The sequence below is a fragment of the Belonocnema kinseyi genome, chromosome 6 (genome assembly GCF_010883055.1).
Source record: "Belonocnema kinseyi isolate 2016_QV_RU_SX_M_011 chromosome 6, B_treatae_v1, whole genome shotgun sequence".
Lineage (NCBI taxonomy): Eukaryota > Metazoa > Arthropoda > Insecta > Hymenoptera > Cynipidae > Belonocnema > Belonocnema kinseyi.
Window position 1 is genome coordinate 105,186,986 of NC_046662.1, and position 18,248 is coordinate 105,205,233.

The window sequence follows — 18,248 nt, forward strand, 5'->3', positions numbered from 1 at the left end:
ACTGAGGCGTATTTTGGAGACCTTCCGATCGAGTACTTTTCGGACGGTATCAAAAAGTTAGAAAATCGTTGAACCGCTGTATCGACCTAAAAGGAGAGTATGTTGAAAAAGAAAACCGACTTTGGCCAAAAAAACGTCTACGTGTTTCATTTTTCAGGGACTTATCAGACTGCCTAGTATTTCATAAGTGCTATGCAAATGAATCATATTTTGCTAAATTAAAACTTTTTTTAATTAACCCACAAAAAAGTGTGTGGGGACGCCCGTTAGCATGTTCGCTATTATTTCCCAAATTTTTAAGACAAAATATTTATTATTCTAGAAAAAAGCCGGGGAAACCTAAGACTGGTAAAATCGACAATTTTCTAAGTATCACATGCCCTTAAACGCGTGCAAGATGGCAGCTTGACGCCTTCGCTCTTCTTCGTCTCTCACCACTTCCCCCAATACTCGCCACGTTCCTTGCGTCGAGCTCTACTCTCTAAAGAATCCACGTGCTTCTTTCAACGTGCTTCTTAGGTTAAATACCAGTTTTCGGCGTTTATAAATTTTTCGACAAAAAGTGTTGACAAAAAATGAATCCTGAGCAGGAGTATGAAAAAATTGTTGGAACTTCAATCTACAACTGGGTATCAGATGAAGAAACGGGTGAGGTGAGAAAATGTAATGTAATAAAAAAATGGTAATTAAAATGAAATTTATATTTTTTGTACTCGTTTTATCAACGTTTTAAAACCGAAACATTTTACTTAACTTGTGAAACAAAACTTTATTAGTAAATGTGAATTTCACAAAACGAGCACGAAGGCGATTTAGGAACCTAAAAAGTCTTGTATCATTAGTTTAATAACACAGCCACACAAGAAAAATGCGGATCTGGTAACAAGAAACACGTATTCCTACGGATTTTGGGGCTCTGAATTCAAATTCGGTATCAAAAATCAGCCATCACGTAAAGCTCTGGAAGCATATTTTCCCAGTAGCAAATGTGTGCTACATCGAATGGGTCAACTCGAACCTAACCTAGAAATAAATCTAACCTAGCCTAACCTAAACTAACCTAACCTCACGAAACACAATTAAACTGATTGTGTTGTCCCGTTGTGTTTGCGGTACCGTTTCATTCAGCTTCGGCTTAACCTAAATGGAGGTTTAATCTATCCTAGCCTAACAAAACCTGACCTAACCTAACCGATTACGCTGGCAACCCTGTTCTTGCGTACTTTCATATTTTGACATTGATAGCAGTAAACGTCTGGAGTTCCGTAACCGCTTGTTGCTAGCATTATTCGCCTGTGTCTGTAACCAGGGCACCTCCACGTGGTGACGGTGGGCAACGGATCCACATTGGCTGAGTCCCTGGGTAAACGGCAATCATGCCGTCATGGCAGACACAGGTAAAAAGTGTATTACGATGCAGGGAAAAACCCCAGTATCGGCGTTTGGTCATGGTGGGGAAGCGGGCTCTCCGACGTCGTCCTCATGCAACCGTAGCCCTTCATTAATGGACCACTTGGTTGGTGTAAAGTCTCATGCTACAAGGAAAAAAACTGATAGCATTTCTCAATCGCATGCCTGCAAGAATAGCTCAGATTCATTCTTTTACATTTGCAGTAAATATGAAGTGAGCAGTTTGCGAAAATCAATCGACGAGGGAGTGAAAAGTCTTTACGAAAAGTGTTTTGACCGTAAATTGCTGCACCAAGAAAGAAAATGGGTTCCTTACGTCATTGACAATTCCTGCAGACTTATGTTGCATCGTCTAAAAAATTCAAACAACGAAAAGTACCGCAAGTACTCTACACCAACCACATGGAAAAAACCCGTTATTGCGAAGGACTGCTACTTTTGCATGAATTCCATCAAAGGGTTCAACGCCAAAAATTAAAATAACATTTAGTACATTAATGTGTGCAGTCACAAGAGCAATTGAAATTAATAAAAATGCACGCCAGACTGATTTAAGCGCTTTAGAAGATGATAGAATGGAAGTTGAAAGTCAACGTCATGGAGACGGTAGTGAAACCAGTGATAGAACAGAAAATAGTTCTGATGATTCCGATGAAAATGACGAAAAAGATGACGAATATGGCGTGCATTAAATGAAATTGAAGGTTCCAATATTAGTGTCGCAACTAGAACTGAATGATTTTATTAGAGATCTTGGATTACCGAAAGACGGCGCTGAATTTGCCGCTTCATTTCTAAAAAGAAGAAATCTTCTAGAGCCAAAGACAAAAGTTTCATTCTATCGCAACAGTGACAAAGAATTCAGAAAGTTTTTCGTTAAAGACGAAGAGACGTCTTCAGTGTACTGCACTGAAGTTAACGGACTAATAAACCACTTGAAGAAAAATGTGTACAGAGACAAAGAATGGCGACTTTTCATTGATTCGTCAAAACGCAGCATTAAGGCTATTTTACTGCATAACACGAATACTTACGCTCCTATCCCTATAGCTCACTCAATGGTCATCAGTAAACGTAAATTTCCTCGGTAACAAAAAAGTCCAAACTACGATAATATTGTTGCGAAAATGATAAGAAACTACAAAAAGTTAGGCTGCTTGATGAATTTAAAAATTCACTTCCTAGATTCCCATCTGGATAAGTTTCCAGAAAATGTTGGTGATTTCAGCGAAGAACAAGGGGAACGTTTTCATCAAGACATAAAAGTGATAGAACAAAGATATCAGGGTAGATGGAACGAGGTCATGATAGCTGACTTTTGCTGATTGTGGAAAAGGGAAACGAATGTAGGTCTTAAACGTAAGCGTAACCCTTTGCATCATTCCTTCGAAGAAAAAAGGACACGTTATAGCAGGCAGAGAATAGACTGAAGTAGGTCTATAAATCAATTTAATTACGATAAAAAGCAAGATAAAATGTAAACACGAAAGATAGTATAAATTCCCCTAAGCCTAAGAAAAGCAGAGAGAACAAAATGTTAAATAAAACTCTTATTCATTTGCATGTTTAAGTTACAGTTCTACATTTTAATTGATACAAACATTGTCAGATTAATTGAAATGGGGTCAATTCTACTTGTAGTTCTAAGTTTCTTCAAATGAGTAATGTGCGTCTAAATTTTTGACCACCTTTAGTACAATGAAATGAATTTTATTGTGTTACAACGGGAACTCTTATGTTAAGTTGTGTTGCGTTAAGCAAAATTTCATTAGGTTCTGTTAAGTTAGACTCTTTTGTAGGTTAAGATCGAGTTAACCTATTAAATATAGCACACACTTAAGACTAAGAACCGTACGCTTACATAGCTACACGTGTGGTTGAATTTCATTCAGCTAGGTTAGGTTAGGTCAGGTTTTGTTAGGTCAGGATAGTTTAAACCTCTATGTAGGTTAAGCCGAAGCTGAATGAAACGGTACCGCAAACAGAACAAGACAACACAATAAGTTTAATTGTGTTACGTGAAGTTAAGTTAGGTTAGGTTAGGTCAGGTTTTTCAAGGTTAGGATAGGTTTGACCCCTTTGCAGGTTAAGTCTAAGCTGATTCAAACGGTACCGCAAACACAACGGGACAACACAATCAGTTTAATTGTGTTTCGTGAGGTTAGGTTAGGTTAGGTTAGGCTAGGTTAGATTCATTTCTATGTTAGGCTCGAATTGACCCATTCGATGTAGGACACATTTGCTACTGGGAAAATAAACTTCCAGAGCTTTACGTGTAGTTCAATAAATTTCTGTTAATTCGGGTTTGGTGAGTTCAGGTTCTGTTGAGTAAAGTTATGTTAAATAAGTTGATATCAGGCAAGGGTTGATCCTTTACAGTTATCGAAATGTTTTTGAAGTGAAAATTTGCATCACTGGCATTATTTTGAAATTTATTTGCCTCAGTGCATGGTTTTTCGTCATTTTTTGAGTTTATGGCTCAACCATGACGTGATGGGTGATTTTTGATACCGAATTTGAATTCAGCGCCCCAAAATCCATAGGAATACGTGTGTCTCGTTACCAGATCCGCACACTTTTTTTTTTGTGTGGCTGTGTAATTTATGTAATAAGTCCAATCATACTGATGGTAACATTAAGAAAAAGTTTTATATGAAATAGAGGTCTGAATTTCCAAGCATCATTTATTAATAATTAATTCGTGTAGCATTCGCGTTTCGTACAACAAAGCAAAAAAGATGATAGTTTAAGTGACATAAAAAAGTTGCACGATTTAGTAAAAGACGACTGCTGCAGGAATAGGTGTAACAGCTTTATTCCTAAGGATATAGCTGTACAATACGGGTACTTTACGTAGCAGTTTTATCATTTAGATCTGTAATCCACTATCTCAATTAATGCGATGATGATTACACAAAAATACGGTATATTCAATACAATAAGAAAGAAATCCTGTCATTCTAGAAATGCAAGAATTTGCCAGAAAGTTATATTAATGTAAAGGTTTCCTATAGAAACGAATGTGAAAAATCTCAAATAGTCTAACATGTCATTACATATATTAGAACATTTTAAGACGAAAATTTTGCAACAAGGAAATCAAGGAATTCACGGAATTGATCTAATTTACGGAATACATGACATTCACGGAAATTCGCGGAATTCGTGGAATTCATGGAAATATAGGAATTCACGAAATGTACGGAATTCACAATATTTATGGAATTAAAGGAATTAAAGAAATTCATGGAAATAATGGAATTCACGGAATTCGCTGAATTTATTAATTTCACGGAATTCATGGAAGGCACGGAATTCACAGAATCAAAACGAAACATGAAATTCATTGAATTCACAGAATTAAGATATTCACGGAATTTATGGAGTTCAAGGAGTTCACGGAATTTCTGAAGTCTTCTTCATCCAGATTTTTTATGTGTTTTTGAGATTTATTTACTATTAATATACTTTATAAATAAGGATACTTTTTGTAGCTTTACTTTTTAAGCAAATCAATCAAGTTCCACAAATTTTGAAGACAGAAAGTAGTCATTAGATATTCAGTGAAAAATTAATTGCGAATCAGTGATATTACAGTGCGTAGACACTGAAAACTCACTGTTCAAAACAGTAAAATCCTTAATTTAATTATTTTATAAGTGAAATATCACTGATTATCAATGGATAGTAAATTTAATTAAATAAAAAACTTCAGGTGAAATTGCTCAAAGTTTTAGGTCTACATTATAACAAATACTAAACTAAACACGTCTACACATATAACATTAGAATACTTGAGTAAGAAAGGGACTATATTTTGACTTTAACTGTCACTGGAATTCCTTCTTAGCGTTTAAAACTTTCTAACGTAAAAAAATAATTGGAATTAAAAATCAACATTTACAGTTATTTTCACAAAATTTGTAATTATCAATTAGGCTATTATCGTTTTACTACATTTTTAAAATGAAATTGTGGTCATCGAAATCAATATTAGATGACATAATTCTTATAGAATTTATTATGTTTTTTGTATTGCTAAACCACCAAATTTTTTAAACACGATTTCATGGAGCTGGACAAGAATGAACAAGACCTCCTAATTCTAGCACACTTACAAGCTCATCGACGTATTGATGATTTACTGACCGAATATGGAAATATCACGAAAAGGGGCAAGTCTAGCATCAAACCAGATGCAACAATAAATCACTTGCACGTTACACACTATTTTGCAGACCTACAAATCTGTCGCAACATGTATTTCTTCCTTTTCAATTTGGAGATAAAGCGTTATAAGAATTTATTGTGTCATTGCGAACAGCATGGTATTGTTCCAAGAGTACATAAGTCTTTCCAAAAAGTGGCAAGAAGAAGCAATGTCATATCAGATAATGAAGTTGAAAATGTATTTAAATTCATCACCACACTTGCGGAGAAAACAGCGCTTCCTTTCCGAGGTCGCCTACCTCAATTTCACAATTACAAAGTGATGAAATTACCATCGTCAGAGACAAAAAACTCTCTATATTAACAATATAAAAAAGTAAAAACTGAGGAAACACGTGATATTGTGATTTCAATGAATTCATTTAGAAAAATTTGGAAAGATTGCTGTCCGGACGTGATAACCATGAAGGTAGCTGATGATCTGTGCGATATTTGCCGGCAAAATAATCTGGATATAATTCAAGCAGCGAACCTCGAAGATAAATCGAAAGAAGCCCAACTGCTCAATGCTATGGAGCATTTGACATCAGCCAATGTTGAACGAGAATATTACAATTCGTGGAGACAAAAACCTAATCTGCTGCACCAGAGACATTAGCCGAGCGTCATTCGATTTCGCGCAAAACGTTTTCTTTCCAAGCAGTCCGCAGCAGGTTGGATCATCATACTTCAAAGCTCTTCGGAAATATTGCATTTTTCGAGTACAAAATGAGACAACGCAGGTTCAAACCAACTTTTTGATCGATGAGGAAGATGCTACAGGAAAGGGTGCCAATTAAGTAATTAGCATGTTGCACTGCTATTTGGAGAAGATGCAATCAGCAAAAGACTTAGTTTTGTTTGCTGATAATTGCGTCGGACAAAACAAAAACAATGCCATGATTCATTACCTTATATGACGTGTTTTGAGTGGATGGAACAAGAAAATCTCACACAATTTCCTTCTGACAGGACATACTAAATTTATCCCTGACAGAAATTTCGGCATTCTGAAGCAAAAATATTTTATAAATTTGTAAAAAGAAGTGTACGTACTTTTACATACTATACATTGTACTTATTATAAAATTTATTCAATAAATAATCTATTTTAGAAAGATAAAAAATTATAACAAATCAAAGCTTATTTCATGATCCGCATTCTTATTTTGTTTCATTTTTACATCAATGTCATGTAATGAAAAAAATTTCACACATAGTTAATTAAATAAAATATCTTTCATCACCCAGAGTGAAAATGTCAGGAGTGGGGGTCAGAATTCTCCTCTGAGAATTTTCCTCCGCTCCGGCGCCTCGAGCTCGAGATTTCCTCAATCGCTCGCCATATAAAATTTTGTCTGTACGGTAACGATAGAAGACCTTAAGCTCCCAGTAATGAGCGTTGAATAGAGAAAAATTAATATTTTTAGATTTTTAGGGTAAAAGTGAAGATTATTTTATTATTTTGAATGTGTCAATTTTCCAACTGTCTAAAATGTCATTATAAGAATAGGATATCTCAGAAACGTATTTATTTCTATTTCCATAGCAACCGCTGCATAGATTCCTATTTCCCTAAAGGGAACGTGTTTTTAATATATTTAATTCCTTGTAATTGTACCGACAGATAACCTCTGAGAGATGTCTTCTATTCCCCAAATGTGTGGAATTTTTAAATAAGTTTGTTAATAAGTTAAAATTATTTTAATTCACACATTTAAATATATTTCTTCAATGCATTTTTTAAGACGTTTCCATAAATTATTAAAATATAAATAAATATAAATTTGAATATTTTTTGAATTTATAAGTTATAAAAAGATTTAATAATGAAAAATAGGTTAAATAAATGCTTTCGTTAAATTTTAGTAAGCCGATTGAGAGGAATAGGATTTGCACTTTTTCTCTCCCTATTGGGGGACTTTTAGACGGAGGAAAAATCGCGTATGCATAGGAAATACAAATTCTTAATTTTTCTAAATTCCACGCTTATTACCGGACTTGGCGTCTTCGGGGAGAACGTTATCGACAAAACTTTATTCGTCTCGTTGCAGCTTACTTCGCGAACTTCTTTGGTCATTGCCCGCGAAAAGCTTAATGCTCAGCGCTACATCGATCAGATCTTGATACCATTTGTATTGCCTAGACCATCGATTCCGAAAATTTATTCGCTTTTTCTGGGGAGCGGTAGGGCCGCCACCCTCAATTTTTTTCATAATACTTAAACCAAAGGGAGGACACTTGACAGCCTGTGATGCGGGCATGTGCTGGCTTGTCGCGCTCGACCTTCCCATTATAAGAAAATTAAAGCCGATTAGGAAAAATGGAAAATTTAGTTAAATATTCATTAACGAATTTTAATAAGCAGCGTTAGATTTTCTGGACTATGAGGAGAACATTAGAAAAAGGTAGAAAAAAATCGGTTAATAACTTCAAAAGTTATTGCACTTTTGTTACGCCTACCGAGTTACCCGTCTGGGGGTGGCATTCCCCTACCGCCGTGTAGCAACCCTACTCAGGGGAGCAGTTTAGGAATTGCTGGCCTAGACGACGAAACACGAGAGGATTCATTTTGCTGCAGGATAATGCTCGCCCTCACACAGCGAACATAACCCGTCGGTAATTTGAGACACATGAAATCACGTTGTTGAGGCATTCTGCTATGAGCCCTGATCTCAATCCTATTGAGCACGTCTGTGATATCGTGGGCCGTCGATTGCCTGAAAATTACATAAATTTTAACAATTTGGCTGCATTAGAACGCGGCTTAAGGGCATGCTCTTCATGACCACGTGACCAAACTAGTCCCCGGTTATGACCATTTTTTTTTGGTGTTCACTGTGTCCACACGGATTGAGATATCGTGTTTAAGATTTGACAGATTAAGTAAAAATCACTAAAGAACGTTTGCATACATCAATATACTTATAGTTTTAAAAAAACTTTATTTCTAAATCGATGAAATACGATATTACCATTCGAGTTATAGCACTTTGCAGATAATTTTTGGTTTGATGCATTTCTGAATATGTGGTTTGCATATATTGAGCATTGACACAATTTTTGGACTAAATCGTCTAAACATTTTAAAAAATTAATGTAAGCCATAAAATTTGCACATTTGTTGCAAATCAACAAATGAGTATCTGCACACACGTAACCTATCATTATTTTTGGAGTAATTTTAGTGATTTCTAGCGGAGAAAAAAAGAAACTTTGAACGTCGATAAAGTCGAGATCACGTGACTAAGTTCGTTCATGAAATTTTTGTGCCTTTCGCCCCCGGGCGAAATTTTATTATTATTGGTTTGGCATAATTTAGAATTGTGTCACACCAATACAAAAAATCCACAAGAATACATAACCACGAGAAAGTTTTAATTATTTTCTGAAGATGAACATTTCTCAAGATGGGACTTGGACGGATTTTCGAGTATAACATTTTAAGGTGTTCCTCGATTTGTTTAAATCTAAAAAGTCCCGGGACGGTTAGATATTTCCTCAGGTAAAATATTTTACAAAAAAGTGAAGGTCATTTCTGAAGTAAATTTTAACGAGGAATTCAATGGTGACCTTCATTTGACCTTGGAGTTGATCTTCATGGCTTTTTAAAGGTCAACTTTGTTTTTCTAATGGAAACACCCTTTTTTACATCTGCAATCGATAGAGTGGAGAATTCTACGTTCAGGTACGTACCCAAGTCATAGGTCAATTGTAACTTTCAAGGTCAGTTAGAGGTTATTTGAAATTAACAAAGTTTTCCCAGAAGTCAGTATAATTTTTGAAATAAATTTCAACGACGAATTAAATGGTGACCTTCATTTTGACCTTGAAGTTGACCTTCATGGCAGTTTGAAGGTCAACTTTGTTTTTAAAATGGAAACTCCCTTTTTTACATCTGCAATCGATAGAGCGGAAAATTCTACGTTCAGTTACGTACCCAAGTCATAGGTCAGTGTAACGTTCAAGGTCAGTTGGAGGTTATTTGAAATTAACAAAGTTTTCCAAGAGGTCAGTGTAATTCCTGAAGTAAATTTCAACGAGAAATTCAATGGTGAGCTCTGTATTGATCTTGGTTACAGCGTTTTGAATATTGCAAAATCATTAGGAAATTTTTCATTAAAAGTTCCAGGTGTTCTGGTGAGAGTTCTGTTCCTCCCCGAAGAGTTATACAGTCCTATACCGTTTTTCGATACCTAAGTCAATACGTAAGGCGATACCATAAGTCCTATACCGTTTTTCTATACGAATATTACGAATCGAAACTAAGTTTACGTATTACTAGTTCATACCTTCTATCTTCCGCTAAAATATTATTATGGCGCAAGCTAAACTTTCGGAACGAGAGAAGGTATCTGTATTAATGATGCGTGGTTGGGAAGATCGAGTTCGATTTTATGATCAAGTTCGTTTGCTTTTTAATCGCACTTTCGTAATGGAGAAGGGTTAAATCCTCTCTCAAAATCAACAATTGAAAGAACTGTAAGGCGTTTTATGAATCATGGCTCTATCAAGGACCTTTAGGGAACTGGTCGGCCAAAATCTTCAGGATCTAAGGAGATGCAGATGGACATAGCCCGAGCATTGGTTGAAAACCCACACCTTAGTTTACGTCGAGCTAATGATGAGCGTGACGTTGCTCCTATCCTGAGATAGAGATCCTCTTTTCTTGTACAATACTGTATTTTCAGATGAATCTACTTTTAATTTAAAAGGTGAATTTAACGGGCAAAATTGTAGATTTTCGTCCGACACAAATCCTCATTGGATGTTGGAGAGTCGCACACAATATGCACAAAAGATTAATGTTTGGGCCGGTCTCTTCAGTGATACATTGATAGGCCCTTTCTTCATCGATGGTAATCTCAATGCCCGTGCATATGAAGAGCTTCTCAGAAACCAAATTGTACCAACAATAAGGGAGATTACAGGCGATAATTTTCAAAATATTTGGTTCCAGCAGGACCGAGCAGCGGCTCATTACCGTAGGGAGGTTCGATCACATTTGGACACTCAGTTTCCTCAAAGGTGGATTGGAAGAAGGGGTGAAATCGAGTGGCCTGCTAGATCTCCTGATCTGACGCCTCTCGATTATTTTCTTTGGGGTTATTTAAAGAGCAAAGTATACTCAACGCAACCGCAAAGTTTAGACAAATTGCAGAATCGGATTCTGCAACAGGCTACTTTGCTTGATAGGGAGATGATTCGTAATGCTGTAACTCATTTTTACAATCGCATAGCTCTTTGTCAAGAAGGTCAAGGTTTTCAGTTCAAACATCTTCACTGAAGCGTGAGAGGCAAGGGGAATCACGCTAATTAAGCACCCCGAAACGTGAGAGGCAATGGGAATCACGCTAATCAAGCATCCCGAAACGTGAGAGGCGAGGGGACTCACGCTAATCAAGCACGCCAAAGAGAATAGATGCGCCCACGTCGTTGTTCCTGGGTAATGCTAAACGTAAACGTAAACAGTTTGGAAAAAACCTTGAAAAAACCTTGAAGATCATCACCAAGATCAATATAGAGCTCACCAATGAATTTCTCGTTGAAATTTTCATCAGGAATTGCATTGACCTCTTCGAAAACTTTGTTAATTTCAAACAAACTCTAACTGACCTTAAACGTTACAATTGACCTATGACTTGGTTACGTATCTGAACGTAGAATTTTCCGCTCTATCGATTGCAGATGTAAAAAAAGGAGGTTTCCATTAAAAAAAAAACAAAGTTGACCTTCAAAAAGCCATGAAGGCCAACTTCAATTTCAAAATGAAGGTCACCATTCAATTTCTAGTTGAAATTTTTTTCATGAATGACCTTTACTTTTTTGAACAATATTTTACCTGAGGAAATATCCAACCGTCCCGGGACGTTTTAGACACCCTGTATACAAACGTTCCTTAGTCCTTTCGGTATAACTTCCTAAATCCTGAAAACGATGTCTCAATCCGTGTGCACGTAGTGAGGACCGAAGAAAATAAAGATCATTTCATTCTTTACAGAAAATTTTTGTGAATTAACTTAGTCACGTGATCTCGACTTAATCGACTTTCAAAGTTTCTATTTATCTCCGCTAGAAATCGCTAAAAATGCTCCAAAATAATCATAGGTTACGTGTATGCAAGGTTTGCAACGAATGTGCAAATTTTACTACTTACATTAATTTTTTTAAGGTTTAGACGATTGAGTTGGGGACAGGATCCCTGGCGGACCGAAGAAACCGAAATGAACCTCTACGAATGAACCTTTAAGACCCCACTGACTCCCCCTTCGGTTCCTTCTTTGAAAACTAAAAATTAACAGCAAGATCAACTTGTAAATTGTTGAAATTCGGATTCTACGTTAAAATTTGTATTAGAAACTCACGGGGTAATTGCAATACTTTTTCTTGCAGCGTTAAAAACTTTAAAAAATAAAATACCTGTTATTTACATGGGCCGCAGGCGGCTTCAAGTGCATTTTCTTTTATTACACCATTAAGCCACTTCCCTTTCGGAGTAGGCGCGGCTCACTCAAGATCGTCACTCAAGATCCTCACAAAGTCGTTATGTAATGTTCCCCACTTGGGTCCATTAGTAGCCAAAGTCTTTTGTTTCCGGCGTGATTTACTCTACTGACACTCTTTTTGTTAACCATTTGCCGCCATACTTTCCTGTCCTGGCATACTTCTCTAGCTTATTTTATGTTTATGCATTTTTCATGCAGGCTCTCGTGTTTCTGTGACTTCTTATGTCACGTCTAACTAGTGTCTCATTCACACATTCTAAAGACATAACGCATCCTTGTCTAAATCTTTGAATAATATCGAAACTGTGACTCAATTTCCCATTCACCCTTACACTCGCTTTGCTACCCGTATATATTGTTTTTATAGCTTGTAGGAGCCATCCATTGACTCCATACACTTCCAGGACTTCCCAAAGTTTACTTCTCTCAACCTTGTCAAAAGCTTTTTCCAGGTCAACAAATGCACAGAAAACTTTTTTTCCTACTCTCAAACTTTCTTCTGTTATTTGCCTTAAGCTAAATATTTGATCCGTACATGAGCTTCCTGGATTAAACCCACTTTGGGCTTCCCAAATCTTTGCTTTTGTTATTTTCAATACCCTACGAATAAGTATTTTTGGTTATATTTTACTCACGGTGCTTAATAAGCTAATCCCTCTGTAATTATTGCAGTCGCTGGGACGTCTCCTATCTCCAAAAATAAATTTATCAATTCGCATAATCTGTGTGGTATGCACTCGCCACCGTGTTTAAGCATTTCAGCGTTAATACCATCTACCCCGGCAGCCTTACCGTTTGTCAAGTTCTTAATTATATCCCTAACCTCAGTGACACATACTTTCTCAATTGAGTTTTCTATCGCATCGTGTTCAACATTGCAGTTGTGGTGCCCTATAGCTTTATCTCCGAATTTTCCCTTAAAATAGTTTATGGAAGCGTCTAGTATTCCGTCTGCATCATATACCAGCCCCCCCCCCCCACTATTTCTGATGTTGACAAATTCTGTACTTTTGTTTCCTTTCATTTTTTTATGAAGCAGTTTCTTGCTTCCTTCAAAGTCGTTTTGTATTTTCATCTCTCCTTCTGCTCTAATTGTATCTTTATTTTCCTTAACTAATCGTTTTAGTATCCTGTTTTCGGGTCTATAATCATTTCTACATCTATTTCTTTCCTCATTGCTAAGACCTGCGATATTCATATTTCTCCTGTACGCTTCTCTCTTTGCTTTTTGGGCAGCCTGAATTTCATCATCACTGTCTACTCCTGACCATATTTCAAATCCGCCTTTCAACACGCCGTTTTTTAGGTCTTTGGTTTCGCATCCTTTTTTCTTTGTTTCAGGCACACATAATATATCCAGTTTCCTCACGTCTATAGTTTCACGCAATTCTTTTACTTTGAGATCATTTACCCCCTAGAATTCCAAACATTCAGTCTCCATTCGTCGCCTAAAACATGACCTTTAGATTTTCCGTGTGCATTCCTTTTGTTAATTAAAGTTCCAGTCCTTTCCGAGGCTATTTTGTAGTCTGTAGTATTCATTGTTTATATTATATGCCCAACTATCACCTTTATGCAATAAGTTTATTTGTTGAGTTGAAATCATGTCAAAGTTAAGTATCAAATCGTCATATGGTGGAGATTGTAGTTATAACCGCAGTCCCACCAAAACTTCAGTTAATAAGGGAGGGTTGGGAGAGGGGGGAGTTAGAACTAGAACCGAGAGTCGTCTTGGGTTTGTGATTTTGTTTTCATGCTGAGAAGGTCACCAGCCTTCAGCAGCGTTGTAATATATGAGAGCTAATATCCGGCGACGATAACGCTGAGATGCAATTGAAAGAATTTTATTTTTAAACTTTGAGCACAACATACTACTTGAGCTATTATGGATGCGCTTTAAGTCACATTTAGCAGGAGTTCATGACATTTTTTTAATTTTTACCGCTGCAAAAAAAGTATTGCGATCACCCCTTGAGTTTTTAATTGAAATTTTAACGTAGAATCCGAATTTCAACAATTTAAAAGTTGAACTTGATGTTTTTTTTTTAGTTTTTTAAGAAGAAACCGAAGATGGACTCAATGTAGTCTTTGAGGGTACCTTGTAAAGGCTCCTTTCGGTCCGCCAAGAATTCCGCAGTCGATGATTCGGAATTTTATTTCGAATATGCGTGCATTGTTGCAAGCGGTGATTGTGAGTAGAGGCGGAAACACTAGATACTGAACAGACTATCATGCACTCTTTAGAGCAGCGTTTCCCAAACTAGTGCCGCCGGCACATTAGCCTGCCGTCGGTAGGGGGAAGCCACCCTGGGCCGAGCAGCTAGGCAGGCTCCTCGCTGCGAGCAGAGGGCTGCTTTCCTCAATTTTCGTATACGTACCACGAATGACCCTTTCATTGTTATGAAATTACAATTACTAAAATTATAAAGACTTTGCTTAATTCAATTTTAATTAGCTTAATGAATTTCGTGACATAATTTAAAGAAAATGAAAGCAAAGTTTTTGAAAATCGGTTAATATCCGAACTAATAAATGAAATATTTACAAATCGTATGAATGCAACAAAAGTGCGATAACTCTTGAAGTTATCCGATTTTCTTCTACCTTTTTTTAACGTTTATGTCATAATCTAACAAATCTAACGCAACTTATAAAAATTCTATTGATTAATATATTTAACCAACTTTTCATTTTTCTCAACCGGCTCTAATTCTCTAACAACGAAAAAATCAGCGAAGCAAGCAACCGAGCACGAACGCCTGGCGTCCAGTGTTTCTCTTGGGTTCCAGTATTGTGAAAAATTTTTAGGGTGGCAGCCCTGCCGCTCCCCAGAAAGTGCAAAAAAAGTTTGGGAATTGCTGCTTTAGAGAACGAGTTTGGAGTCATTAAATACTGTGGAACTGACAAACCACCAGGTCCCATTTCTCCTAAAGAACCACAAACACACTGCATACACACGCAAACATACACACATTATTTGGAAAATGAGTTTGGAGTTTTTTGAATGCCGGTGGTTGATAAGTAAAAAATCAAAATTTTGCAAGAAAACTTTAGTCAACTTCTTTTTAATGAAAAAAAAAATTCTTAAAGAAGTTTTTTTTTTCAAAATTAATCAGAAGCATGCAATGTAACGTGTATCGCAATGTAACCTTACATCAGTAACGCACAATGATTAATCCTCGCAAAGTTCAACACATGTTCGAAATGCGTTGCAATTAAATTTTAATAAGGAAAATTGAGGTATTGAAGAGATCAACTACTTCAAGATCAACTCAGTATTTACAAACATTTTTTTTCAAATTATTGGGAAAAAAATGTTTTGAATTAAAACGAAAATTTGAATATACAGGGCTATTGGGGGTACATGGAGTAGTGAAAATTTCTTCAAGAATTAAACCTTTCCATCAATATTTGAAAATCTGCAGTTCATTTACCAAAACAAGGGAAAAAGTTACTTTTTTCACTTTTTGCAACTCAATGCCGAGGGTAGAAAAGAATTTTTTCTCAAAAGTCGTGAATGAATCTTGTAGACATTTTTTTAGATTTTGAAACTGTCCTTTAATTATCTGTACACCCATTGGTTTCTGAGAACTCGATACGACCATTTTCACCTAAATACAGCCCGTCAAAATTTACCAAAAAATTTGGAATTTTTTTGCTCCCGTCAATTTAAGAGGAGTGTACTATTCTATTTTCCTGACCAGTGCTGGTTTTCGAAAAAATGTTTATATTTTGTTTAATAATCAAAAAAGAAGAGAACAGTAGAGAAAAATTACAGTGACACTCAGTGTTAGCTGTGTGCGGATTCTCGCAGTACTCTCGTCGACCCTTGTGAAACTCACGAGGCAGAAACCCTGGAGCGCATCGAATTGGTCGTAAAGAATAACCCTTTAATTATTATGAGAGGCAGGTCAGTTACAAAATCGCAAATTATGAAAAATGGATTGATTCAGTTTTAATTAGCAAAATTAGTTTCTTAATATAATTTGAGGAAAGTGAAAAAAAGATTCATGACAATCAGTTAATATTTACATTATTAATATTAATGCTAAAGTGCACACGAAAGTATAGCCGGATACACGCTTGGCGTGTCGAATTATGTGGAACGAACTATGCTTTCATTGGCATGAGATTCATGCCGGTTACGAAACCTGACATTTAAAAGGATGATTTCATTCAATTTTATGTGCTAGAATTAGTTTATTCATATACTTGGAAGAATGCGAAAAAATATTCCTGAATATCGGTTAATAATTAAGCTGCCGAATCGAATAAGGGTACATAAAATTATTTCGCCGGGAGTGAGAAGACCCTCGGAGGCCTTAAAAAAACATTTTCGAATTTTTATTCTTAAATTCTGTATCTGGATGTAGAATTCCAATGCGAATCTTTTTTCTCCCTGGCAAAAAGTTGCAGCTTTTCTAGTTCTTTAATTAAAGTCAAAAAACTGACTTTCTTGAAAAAAAATCAATTTTAATTCGTTTTTCACTTCAACCTGTGCTCAGTCAGTCAGGTTTTAGAATTTTTCAATAAGAATTTTAGAGAATGTAGTCTGTAATGTAATGTAACTTCCAGCGTTTCCTTTATCGAGCGAATTTTGAGCAATAAAGAACTTCCAGTGAGAAAGTTGTTAACAATAGTACAAAGAAGCTTTCTGGAAAATTTTAGCCCAATCGAGTTGATTTTCAAGAAATTATTAACGACTCAAATTGCTAGTGGCTATAGCTACTCGCACGCAGAATGTAGCAAGGGTCTCAGAACCGATTCATAATAAAAGTTAACCGGGGCCAAAAACAAAAAGCTAATTAAGTAATCAGGTTATATCAAAGTATTCTGAATAAATAAATAATATTGTATACTATAAAATAATTTGTTCATTTAATATTATGTACAATAGAATGGGTCTATGTTTGAGACCAATCTTAAAAGCCTACAATCTCTGACGATTCGCAGAATTGGAAGTTGGAAAAAAATTTATTTTAATTTGTCAGGTTTTTTCCTTTTCTAATTCATATTAATTTTAAATAGTCATATTTGGAGTCTTATTTATGATTTTTGTAATATTGTAATATTACAATAATTTGATACAGAGAAAATAAATATTCGCTGAATACTGATAGATATCCGGAGATTGGGGCACTGGGAGCGTTCATGTGTGTGATCGGCTCTGGAGAAAGGAATCTAGTGCCTAAAAATCAAGTTTTAGGTCAACAAATTGCATGTAAAAATATAAGATTTTAGCGCACTGAAACCGTCAAAATACCGAAATCGGTAGCCTTAGATATTATACCTCATTTTTCGGAGCTATTCACATATAACGTTACATTTCATGTGGAGGGAAGGTGTCTTTTTTAGCGCCACTTACGTTAATAAAAAAGAGCATGGCAATCGTAGAGGTTGAGTAAAATCTCTAAAACATGCGTGCCATCACATGTGAACACAACCACTTAATATATTCACAATTAACATACAATGTTTTTGAAAACGCTGTTTAAAATTGTTTTCTTTGTCTGTCATTTGAAAAGCCAGCCATTCATTAACTGCCACTCACGTGAATGAGTGTCAGCAAAAGATTCTTATAACTATTGAAAATATTGGCACTATATATCATTTTATGTGTTGTCTCAAAATTTTTTGTGGATGGGGCCTTAAAGTATCATAAAATACAAATTGTATTTAAAATAACACTGTGAATAATGTAATATCACAAATAAAAGTGACAAACACGTTTTTTTTTATAAGTAATAATACGAAGAATAGTTCCTTCACTACCTCTGTGGCAGTATTTTTATTATATTAATTTTTTTTTAAACATTTTATGGAAGACCTTTTAGAGCTGTTAATCTATAGGGAATAAACTTTCTTATGAGTTTAGATTAAATGGAGAGAGTGCATTGCACAAACAACATGATAATTCCTAAAAAATCGAAAAATGGGAAAAACATTTTCTTCTAATCAAACTTAATAAAAAATGGATCTTGAAGGAATTAGATGATTAAAATATTATGTTTTATAAAATTAAACTATACGAGGGTGGATTGATAAGTTTCCGGCCTGACCAAGAAAAACAACGTTTTTAAGAATTTTTTTTTTTTATTTCTCAACATAATCTCCTCCAAGGCT

General features: G+C 35.7%; 1 protein-coding gene across 1 annotated transcript in view; it reads left to right on the plus strand.

The window, feature by feature from the left end:
• The first annotated feature begins 575 nt into the window (after positions 1 to 575).
• The window catches only part of LOC117175532 (lysophospholipid acyltransferase 5-like), a 43,077-nt gene continuing 25,404 nt past the window's right edge, over positions 576 to 18,248 (plus strand). Inside the window, exon 1 of the mRNA XM_033365239.1 lies at positions 576 to 653. Within this exon, the coding sequence (XP_033221130.1) occupies positions 576 to 653 (78 nt within the window). The remainder of the gene's footprint in view (positions 654 to 18,248) is intronic.